This window comes from Mandrillus leucophaeus, unplaced genomic scaffold (assembly GCF_000951045.1).
Source record: "Mandrillus leucophaeus isolate KB7577 unplaced genomic scaffold, Mleu.le_1.0 Scaffold1477, whole genome shotgun sequence".
Lineage (NCBI taxonomy): Eukaryota > Metazoa > Chordata > Mammalia > Primates > Cercopithecidae > Mandrillus > Mandrillus leucophaeus.
This window is the reverse complement of record NW_012101451.1, coordinates 447699-459714: the sequence shown is the minus strand read 5'-3', so window position 1 is coordinate 459714 and position 12016 is coordinate 447699. Positions and strand designations below refer to the sequence as shown.

The 12016-nt window shown below is 39.9% G+C and overlaps 1 protein-coding gene across 1 annotated transcript in view; it reads left to right on the top strand.

Annotated features, from left to right (window-relative positions):
• Positions 1-12016, top strand: part of LOC105535548 (ventricular zone-expressed PH domain-containing protein homolog 1) — a 151141-nt gene that overhangs the window by 29819 nt on the left and 109306 nt on the right. Inside the window, exon 3 of the mRNA XM_011974662.1 lies at positions 4507-4727. Coding sequence (XP_011830052.1) covers positions 4507-4727 — 221 coding nt within the window. The remainder of the gene's footprint in view (positions 1-4506; positions 4728-12016) is intronic.

The window sequence follows — 12016 nt, the reverse complement described above, 5'->3', positions numbered from 1 at the left end:
ATGACTAATGCTTAATATTTCAAAGTCATGCATAGGCAAAAGATTTAATCAAAGTGCAAGACAGACCAGCGGATTTTAATGTAATAGGATACAAAGTTAATTAAAGTCACATATCACAACTAACCTTTGAGAAACTACTACTTGGTGAGTTTTGGTGTAGTATCCAAGAAGAATATTCACAATTATCAAGGCAATTCTGAAAATAGTCCTCCCTTTTCTAACTTCATATCTTTATGAGGCCAGATTTAACAGATCAAATACAGAAACGTATGAGAATCTAGATGTCATCTATTAAGCAGTTACTAAAAAAAAATGCAAAAATATACAGGAATGCAAGTCTTCTCACTAAATTTTTTTGTTTTGGAAAATGTGATTTTTTATGAAAATATACATTGTAAAAATTGCCTATTTTAACTTCCAATATGGCCAATATCAATAGATATAAACCAGATGACAAAAACGCTGGGATCTTTGATAATTTTCAAGAGAGTAAAGGGGTCCTAAAACCAAAAGATTTGAGAATTGCTGATCTATTTTGTGTTTGCAGAGTATTTATAATATTTATATAACTAAATTAAACATTATTAACAATAAGGACCACATAACTCTAATGATGAATGAGATATAGGAAAAAGGAGTGGGAAAATATGTACATAGGTCGTTTAGGTTTTTGGGTATTTTTTGTTTTTTGTTTTTTTTTGATGGGAGGAGCTGGCAGTATAGCAAGTGAGGGTCTAGATGTAGAAACAGGGAGGGCATATGTGGCCTTGAGCAATTTAGTCTCCTATCTGTGCTTCAGTTTCCTCATTGTTAAAGTGGCAATGATTCCAGTACTTACAGCATTATTTGGAGGATTACATGAGTAAATCGCTAAAAAGAGTATAGAATAGGCTTGGTGCTTAGAGTAAGTGCCCTGTCTGGGTCAGCTATTTTTGTTTAATAATAAACAATGAATTTGTGTCAGCAGGGATAAGGTCAGACCCACAGTTATGGCTTACAGGTGCTGACCCTGTCCCCTCAATGGGATGACTGAAAGCAGGAAAATCCAGTCACTAGCCCCCAGAGACAAAATATCATGAAGCCGAGAAAGAACTTAGAATCTCCTAACCCCCTTCCTGCCCTAATATCACACTTTCTAATCCAGAATCACATCTGTTACCCCTGTGAGGTACATGGATGTGCTCCAAGGTTTCAGAGCAAATGATGTGAGGTTGGCTTGGTTTCATACGTCAGTTCCAGAGTAGTTATAATTTTTCTTGTTCCTGCACTGTGATTAATTTTCCCTTCAGCTCAGTTTGGCTGCCAGCAATCATTTGGAATTACGTTGATTTCAGCAAAGACCCACACAACGACCTTCACCTTTTAAAAGACACATGCTTTAAAGAAGGGGCTTGCAAATTTTTATAGTGAGAAAGATTCTTAATGAAACCGTGGGGACATTTATTGCATAAGCAAATGAAATATTTGTGAAATGGTTTTAAAAATTCTAATGAAAAATCTACTTCTGAAAGTAAGGAAGTTACCTCAAATTTTAAATTATATCTTAGTAGGATGAACAGTATATAAAATTCAGTTCCTGTATCTTCCTACCACCCTATATCAAGCAGGATAAATTTACGGTAATTGTTTTCTAAGGTTGCTGAGAATGTTGAGTTGAGAGTCTGAAACCTTGCCAAATTCGAATGTCAGCTTCTCTCTGAGATGTGTCCTAAGTACACCATTTACCATTGGCTCCCCATTCTTCATTTTCCTTGAGGCACATTTCTCCATCTAACACACTATATATTTTACATAGGTATTTTGTTTAGTGTCTTTCTGCCTCAATATTGTGGCAGGAATTTTTGTACTTTTTCTTCAGTGATACGTTCCTGACTTCTAGAACGGGGTCTGGCCTATGGTAGGGACCCCCCACATCCAGCTTTTACCTTTAAATCGGGAATAAAAAATGTCCCTTGATTCATTGCATATCATGAATTCATACATGGAGCCTTTGAAGTAATAAATGAGTCTATGTTGCAAAAAAAAAACCTGTTGGATCCAAGAGCATTTAAGTATTGTTCTGCAACCTGGCAATTGTATGAGCCAAAATATGAAACAGGGGCTCCAGGAACATATTCCAGGGGTCTTTCATTTTCATTCATCTAACATTATTCTTTGATGAATAGATGTCTTTAGCTTCAACCAGCTGTCCAGCTCATGAAAGCACAAACCTCTGTCTCACATACCCATACAGGACGCTGTGCCTTAGTGGGGTTTAAAAAATAAATAAGGGATTGATGGCAGAAGTACCCCATTTTCCCCAAGTGATGTGTTCCAGTGCAATTGTACATGGAATATTTGAAAATCAAGTACCAAAAATGAGGGAACTTCACTACTTAAATTTGTTCTGTACTAAATATTTGTTGTAAAGCACAGAATTCCTTTGTAACAACATGCTTTATAAGGTCATATTTTCATATCTAAGATTTTCTTAAATCAGTAAATTGAGACACACACACACTGGGTGTAGAATCCACAAGCTCAATTTTGGGCCAGGATGATGATTGATGAATAAGAAGTAGCTCCTTTAGAAGACTTGACTGGCACATGTAACCGTTAGGAAATTATAAATAAAAGGTGGGGGGGATTGTGTGTTCTTTAAAAGCAAGGGCATCCTTTCATTCACCTTTGTTATCTGGAGTCTCGTAAAAGCATATTATAGGCATGCCATACCTATTTGGTGATTAAATAAAATCATGAGTAAGCAAATGATCAAATGCAATTAAGTACTAAAAAGATTTTTGGCTAGACATGGTGGTTCACGCCTGTAATCCTAGCATTTTGGGAGGCCGAGGCAGGAGGATTACTTGAGCCCAGGAGTTCGATACCAGCCTGGGCAACATAGTGAGATCCTGAAATTAAAAAATAGCCAAGTGTGGTGGCACACGCCTGTGGTGCACCTACATAGGAGACTGAGGCAGCAGTATAGCTTGAGCCCAGGAGGTCAAGGCTGCAGTGAGCCATGATCACACCTCTGCACTACAGCCTGGTCAACAGAGTGAGACTCTGTCTCAAAAAGATACTAAAATAAAAGAAAATTTTAAGATTTTTAAAGAGTCTATAATGCAGTAAAAATTTACACAGAAGGAGTCACTGGAGACAGCCGCATGGAAGAGTTGCACCTTGTAGAAAATTAAGGCTTCAAATGCTAGAACAAAGGGTAAATAGGAATTCCTAACAAGGAGAGTAATCTAGATCTGTGCACCAATCGGTTAGAAGGACTGTGAGCAGCAACCTCCAATATATATTTATTTATATTTATACGTATGTTCCACTACATTAACAAGAAAAAAATTTAGACATACACAAAAATAAGATTTTAAAAGAAAAGTTAAAGATGAAATAAGTAATCTTTTAAATTGTTATTTATTAATGGTATATCATTATTTCTATTGGGCATAAATCTACATTTCCAATAACCTTTTCAATAATTTTGAATATTGAATTTTATGGCTAACTTCCAGTCATATCAGATTGGATCACATTGCCTCAAAATATGGCTAATGAGGAATTTTAATAGGTATAAGAGATGTGTCAGCTAAGCCATTTTCTTATTTGCTCATGCCTACATTATTCATATTGTCCTTAATCCTCTGTTCTTTGAAGGAACTTAAATGACTTGTGAAAGTTAGCTTGGTTAAAGCTAGATAATAGAATCTACTCAATCGGCCAAGCACATAAAAACTGTAATACACTGAAAGATGCTTAAAGTTAACAAGTCAGCGAGAAAACCTGTGGCAAGAAAATCAACCTAGCACACTAGTGGAATATGCAGCCATCACCCGACAGATGTGTTGAGTGTGCCAGGGTCAAGGCTCACTTTAAGACCATGGACCACACCTGCCCCATGCAGGTGGAGTTAGCAGTTCACATAGTTGTGAAAGGTGCATGTGTGGGGTCCGATCATTTATGATGGTTGAGATATTTTGACCTGGAAAGATAGGTTAATGAGAATATTTGCATATTAGTCTGTCCTGGAAATCAGGAACAAATTAAAAACCTCAAAGAAGCAGATTCAGAGGAACTATGAATGAAACCTATTATTCAACTTGAGCTAGCTCCCTGAGTGTCAACTCCCTATAGAATCTGCTGCTCATGGGACTCTGATTTTTTTTTTTTTTTTTCTGAGACTGTCTCCCTCTGTTTCCCAGGCTGGAGTGCAGCGGCACTATCTTGGCTCATTGCACCCTATGCCTCCTGGGTTCAAGCAATTCTCATGCCTCAGCCTCCCGAGTAGCTGGGATTATAGGCATGTGCCACCACGCCCAGCTAATTTTTTGTATTTTTAGTTGAGACGGGGTTTTGCCATGTTGACCAGGCTGGTTGCAAACTCCTGTTCTCGATCAGGAGTTCCAAGCCATCCACCCACCTCAGCCTTCCAAAGTGCTGGGATTACAGGTGTGAGCTACCGTGCCTGGATGATTTTCTTTTAAAAGATAAACCTATTTTCTTCATTGTTTTTGGCAGGAGAGAGCCAGGAGCTGCCTGACATACCTGGTGAGCCAACTGGCCAACATGGAGCATTCATTTCACCATATTCTCCTGCTGGAGATTAAAGGCATCACCGACACCTTCTCCTCAATCTTGGGCCCTCAGAGCAGAGACATCTTCCGCATGAGCAACAGCTTCACCGCCATTGCTAAACTCCTTACCCGACAACTGGAAAATGCAAAGGCTGGAAGTGGCAGGTGAGCAAGAGCTTCTGTGTACCTCAGGGAGCTGCTGTGCACCTGTGGAGGTAGAATGCAGACAGCTAAGCCTTTCTAACTGCCAAAGGAAGCTAAAACCTGTATCTCAACAGAGAATAATATCTGTACAAATTATGGCACTTGCCAGAATCTTTCTTCTAAATATGTGAAAACAAGAATGTAACAAAACAATAAAAAGGTTCATAAAATATGGTAAAGGAATAAGAACGTAGTACAAGGAATATTTTATAGCACCCGTTTATTTACTCAACAAATTTAACAATTTAAGTTGTCATACTGAATAATTTAACATAGCTTACTGCGTACCAGGAAGCTAGACACATATAGAGAGATAATAACATGTTCCTTGTATTCAAGAAGCTCACTGACTAGTATGAGATAAATATTTAAGTGCATAATGGGAGAATGGCAGAATGGCGGAAAGCTTATGCTTATCAACGTGAGTTCAAGAGGCATGGAAAATACAGAGATGGAGTATCTACTTCTGTATCAAAGGGAGAGGGGTGGAAATCTGATATCAGAAGAGGTTCCCCTGAAGAGGTGATATTTTGAACCAAGTAGCGAAAGATGACCAGATTTCACCAGGCTGTCTTTCGGGCAGCATTTGAAAAAGCACTTTCTGGAAACAGAAGTCATTTTGTATGACTAGGGTTATGTCACAAGGAAAATAACATTAGGAGTGCTAATGAAGTGGTAGGCAGGGACCAGAGGATGACAGGCTCAACAGAGTGGACTAAGGAGTTCAACTTTACCCTCTAAGCAGTGAGGAGTGATTGTGGAGCTTCGTACATGGCAGGGTACAATCAGTCCAGATTTCAGGAAGCCCATCCTGGCCCCAGTGCAGAGGATGTCTCAGGAAGAGGCAGATGAGCCAGATCAAATGAGGGAAGAGCAGAAAAGTGTGGATAGGTGTTGGCCATGAGGAAATTATTGACGATTGATGTGAGGAAGCTGCCATTGGTGTGGCTAGCAGAAAACAGGGTGATGGGGGTTGCAGAGAGAGAGGACACAATGCACAAACTGGCCTTTTAAAGAAGCTTGTCTTTGGAAAAAATATGCAAGGCCATGCAAGATTGAGGGAGGGGTTTTATTTGTTTTGCTATGTTTTGAATGGAGAGAAACTTAAAAAGCTTTATGACCTTTAGAAGTTACAAAAGCCCTTTAAGTATGTAATCTCATTTGATCTTCATGACCATTCTACAGGCAAGAAGGACAGATGTCACTTACTCCTACTTTATAGAAGAAGAAACAGAGGCTCAGATACTGGTTAAATATATTCCCAATGTTACACAATGACTAAGTGACAGAGGATGGACTCGACCGCATCTCCATAATTCAGATCACAGGCAATGGAAGGTGCACAGTTATGGAGGAGGGTGGGGCCATTTGCGACTAATGTCAAATTCTGTGGGGGTTTTTTGGAATAACAAATGATGCATGCCATTTCCAGTGTGAAACAAGAATTCCATGAGAGGTCATCTTGATAGAGTAGTGAGCATTTAGTCATTTGGGTCCACTTTATGTTCATCATGGTGTAGAGCCTGGAGGTCCTAAGAGACATAAGGTACTATCCTTACCATCAAGAGTCACAGTCAGAGGATGTGATGTGCATGGAGAAAAAGGAATGCACTCTCCAGCAGCCAGGGAGTCGAATATTTCACAGAGAAGGTAAAATTTAAGTTCATTTCCTATTTATTATCTTCCACGTGCCAAGCATTTCTCTAAACACTAGGTCAAGTTGCACAGAATGAATGAAAATTCCTCAGATAGGGTAGAAAGGACACCACAAACAAACAACCAAAAATAAATAGCACTGCCAAGATACAAGGGCTTAATAGTATGTGCTCAGACTAAGGAAAGACAATTTGTTCAGTAGGGCAAGAAAGTAAGTTGAAAAGTTAGGTCAGAGGCAGATTATCAGAGGCCTTACATGCTGTGTTAGAAGCAAGGGTTTGTTCTGTAAGCAACATGTAAACTTTGAAAGATTTTACTCCAGAGAATGATCACAGCTCTTAGCACAGGAATTAGCAGATAGTAAGCACTCAAATATTTTCACCAAATGAATAGGTAAATCAGGAGTAACTAACATCATAAAGCATTGAATTAATTTGACTGGAGCACCCAGCTGGCAAGAGACAAACTGAGAGGTCTAGACAAAATGATGAGAGCCTAAGAAGTCAGGGCAGATCATTATAGTAGAGAACACAAAATTACGAGGAACTGATCACCTATTGGAGGTGGAGTAAGAAGAGGGTAGTGGATGAACACCCAGAGATATGTAGCTTAAGTGATTGCACAGAAATGGAGATGATACTGATAACCAAGAAAGGAGGTTGCAGGAGGGAAGCCAACCTGGGACGGCCTCTTAGCCCCTGCACAGAGAACATAATCTGACCAATAGTGTCATCAAAGTCAATAACTATTCACAGAGGTAGAGTCATTGTAAATGTCCTTTTCTTTCAACACAATGGGTTTGATCGAGCATATAAAAATGTGTTGTCACCTCATTTGATATACAGATGCCTATTAGAAGAGTTTCTTAACCTTGGTATTGTTGATATTTGGGCTAGACTGAGTTGTAAGGCTGCCATATGCATTATGGAATATTCACCAGCAGTGCTGGCCGCTACCCACTAGATGATAGAAGAAGCACCCCCTTTCAATTGTGACAACCAAAAATGTCTCCAGGTTTTGCTAAATGTCCCTGAGGAAACAAAAACCTCCGCCACTTGAGAATCACTACTATATACATATACCATTCAAAAGTAGCATTTTCATAGACCCATAAGTTAACTGGCAATAACCTAAACACGTGGCAGCATCCAGGAGAATCAAGACCAGCATCATTAAAAAGATTTGCCATTTATATGCACCCACAAAGTCGCTGTTGGACAATTTTAATGCTGTGGTTTTAGAAATTTGGTTTACAGTCTCTGCAGCTGGTGTCTGAGGGAGCCATTCTGTGCTGTATGCACAGCTGAACTGTGTGTGTCTTCTCCAAGCCATGGCTGAGATGTGCCATGAGTGAAAGTTTGAGCCCATGTCCTGGCCAGTGCTCTCCTATTCTCTATTGTCCCTATGGACACAAGGTTTCAAGAGGCCAGTTGACATTTCTGAGATTATATATGTGAAAATCTTTACATAAAGAGAAAAAAATATTATATAAGGGTGTTACTTAGGCATCTTAACAGGAAAATCCATTTTTAATAAATAGACCTGTATTAGTCCATTTTCATACTGTTGTAAAGAACTGGCTGAGACTGGGTAATGTATAAAGTCAAGAGTTCGGCATGGCTGGGAAACCTCAGGAAACTTACAATCATGGAAGAAGGCAAAGGGGAAACAAGACACCATCTTCACAAGGCAGCAAGAGGTGCCAAGCAAAGCGGGAAGAGCCCCTTATAAAACCATCAGCTCTCATGAGAACTCACTCACTATCGCGAGAACAGCATGGGGGAAACTGCCCCCATGATTCAATTACCTCCACCTGGTCTCTCCCTTGACACATAGGGATTATGGGGATTACAATTCCAGATGAGATTTGCGTGGGGACACAAAGCCTAACCATGTCAAGCCCAACTCAATTAGCAATGAACAATTTCCACAAGAAAAGAATTTAGGAGATATGTAGATAGGAAGAAAAAATAAGGTCCTACTTGAAAATATGAGTCTGCATATATGAGAATGCATTTAAAATATTTTAAAACTATTTTTCTGAGGTTAGAGGGCAGGAGAGTAGGAAACAAAGAGAGAGCAAAATGAAATATAAAGAGATGAAAAGGTCACCACTCACCTCATACCACTACTGCCATCATCCCCCACCTCAACCTCTCTCAACTGAAAATACTTCTCTCAGTTCAACCCTCATTGTCAATCTTCTTCTAATTGACTGTAATTATTCAGGGGGAATCTCTAAACCCTCGTGTGGACAGCCAGTCTTTTGTCTGAATGGCTCATCCTCTCTGGGATGGTTGTTAAGGCTTCTCTCCCAACATCTTTTCCTTGAATACCCTTCATTGTGACCATTTAACTTCAGTCATTTTAATCTCTGCCCTCAAAGCAGAAAGGTCTACACTTTTGTCGAAAGCATGCAGCAAAATCTGATCCTTACAATTAAAGGGGAAATGAATAAGTGAAGAGAGCTTGAAAGAAAATTAAAGATGATAAAATTCAAAACAGATGTCATCTAATTTACAAAGCTGACACATAGCCCAGCAGGCCAGATTTTAGACTTCAGGCCAAAACTACAAGATTATCAAAAGAAAAACAATTAGCATCCTAGAGAGAATGAAAAACTGAAGCAGACAGGAGCCTTTCTTGTGCCAAATGACTGAATACATTGAGTGAGTTTTGTTAGAAGCACCAGGTGAGCCCACTTGCACTTTTCCTGCTCCTGTTTTAGAAAGAATGTTTATATGTAAATAATAAACCAATAGAGGCTAAATAACAGGACAGCCAAGCAAAGCATTTATATTTTTTAAATTAATTCTGCAGAAGCAAAAGTGTACAAGAGCTATTATGCATTGAAAAGGAGAAGGTGTCAGGTTGGAGAAGAGAGCTATACCTTTCAACACCGTGCAAGTCCTAGCTACCCCTAAACATCAAGCTGTTTGTCTGCCAGGGCCCAGTTGAAGCTGGAGAGGGAGAGGGTGAGCTCTGGGCACCTCTGTAACTGACTGAGCCGAGCAGTGGAGTGATCATTGCCTAGAAGATGCCTTTGCCAAATGAATGTGGCGCCAGGGAGGCTGCTATAATCAGGCACTATCAGAATGGGGGCAATTTGTCACAGGTGGTCTTAGTAGGCGGTTACGCTCAGGCCCCAGTTGGGGATGGAAACTTTGAGGGATGGAATTTGTGGAAAGAAAGCAGCAGTGGGAGATAAATTTGAGGAACGAAAAAAGATAGGGAGAGAGGATGATGATGGCAAAAAGCAGAAGGGGAGACCTGAGGAAAAAGGAGAAAGGGTCCTGACACAGGCCTGGGGCAGAGGAGGGTGAAGGAAGGTTACGGTTCTCTCAGATCCAGCCTGCAAACTTCAGTCAAAGCCATGAAAGTCATGGGGGAAAAAAAGAAGTTTTTTTTGTAAGAAAAGTTTAAGACAAAGTGTGTGATTAAAGCTTCTCCAATCGTTTGGCTTAATTACATGAATGTTGCATTTTTTTGTTGTTGTTTTGGTGGTGATGGTAGTAGCGATTATGAGATTTTATGTTTGCTCTTCACTTTAAGAATCAGGCCTGAAAACAGAAAGGGATAATAAAAGCTAAATTATAGTCAAAACTGACTGAATAGGTGTAAATCTGACTTTGGTATAAGTGAAAAGAGATGACACAAAGGAGGGAAGGAAATAAAACAATAGCACATGCGAGAGAATGAAGGGAAAATACGGTAAGTCGACTATGTTCACAGAAAAATGACTCCAGGAAATCTGTCTTCCTTGGAGTGGCTCCAGAATTCCATTTATCCCACATTCCATGCAATGAACATCAAAGAAACGGAGCACAGCAAAGAGACACATTTGATGTATTGTGTGGCCCTAATGTATACTCAAGTAACACTGCCTGTAAAGAACCCTTTCAACTACGAGGCCCTTTGCAACCTGTCATTCCAGAGTTCCCATCTTGACATCCTGGGAGTCACATCAGAACCTAACTCTGCTGAAATAACAATAATGCACATGCTTAGACATCATTTCCCCAAGACATTGTCCGAGACCTTGAAAGTAATGGCTCTTCACTGAGTCCACAACACAAATTTCAGAAAACAGGGGGCCAAGTTCTTCTCTGCAACTCTGCAAAAAATTCTGCATATGTAGGCCTGATCAAGCTTTAAACCAGCTCTTACCACATGGTAGATCCTGTGCTAGGGGCTTTCACCTCTGATATATTGTTTAATCCTCACAACAAAAAAGTCTTTTCATATGCATCAGGATAATAGAAACTTCATATTAGAGCATAATAGGGTAAACCTTTCAGACAAACAAGAACAAAGTAAAATTCTTGCTGAGTCCATGGTAATTCCTGGAGGGTCAATAATACAAATGCCCAGACATCAGTTCATTAAGTTTCTTTTAATTTCTTCTTTTAATCTGGTCCAATGAATCTCAAATTTCAGTGTGGATGAGAGTCACTGTGTTCATAGTATTACATGGATAATTCAAAAGAATTTTAAAGGAATGTCAAGGGTAACTTTTGCCTATTCCTCCCCAAACTGGTACCCCACTAACTTTTACCATCGCCTTCTAGAATGCCCTCTTTGTGCCTCTCTTCCCATTGAAGGCTGGCATTCAGAACCAAGACTCCAGTTTGCTACTACTTCTCCATGAGTCCTTTTCCACCCACCATCACACATAGTGATCTGTACTTTCCTCTGAGCTCCCACAGCTCATACAACCTCTCTACCTCCCAGCACATGCCATCCTGCCCTGGAGTATTAGGTGTCCTTCTGTGTCCCTCTACTCTTCCACAAACTTGAAGAGCTAATATTCACACCCTATGCTCTATGGAAGGAAAAATAAGATCTTATAAGTGTTTACAAGAACTTCCACATTTTTAGATAAGACATGTTTGTACAAAGAAAAACTGATTCTTTGAAAGCAGCTGTTGGTTCAGGGAAGGTACACGAGTCAGTTCAGAACCATAATTAAAAACATGTGACATTCTGGTCAGCGTTGCCCCTGCTTAGGAAAAGCTGACTGTAATTTTGCACCACCAAGGTAAATTTTAAGAATGAAACAAGAGTTTTGATAAGAAACGAGTATATCTTTTCAATCTAGAGAGGTCTACGGTGGTCACTTGTATAAAAAGAAAACCATAACAGCCATTTGTGGCAATAACAATAGCTGTGGCTGTTGTTACTTCTCTGCGCATGGAAAAGGAAGGAAAGGCTTCGGTTTTGGGCCCCTCTTCTTACTGAAGAGGTTAAGTCTGACATGTGGTACCATTTATGTTCCATCTGTTGTTCATTTACTCCACCAGTTGTCCTCCCTTAACGCAGCATTTAGGGTGACGTGAAGGTCTTTAAAGGTATTTCAGGAATTCATCTATCAGCAAGACATGTAGCTAGGAGACACTGTTATCAGCTTTGGAGACAATGAAGCAGGTCCAGGGAGTGTGAGACCTCAGACAGGCTGGCTCTGCCATGGAAGGACACAGTAGGGTAGAGACTCGGGCAGCCCCAGTACGGAGTGCGGGCAATTTAATATCAGCTTCATGGGGAAGCAGGTCCATTTTCTGTAACATAGCAATGTTCAAAACACAAGGCACACAAGA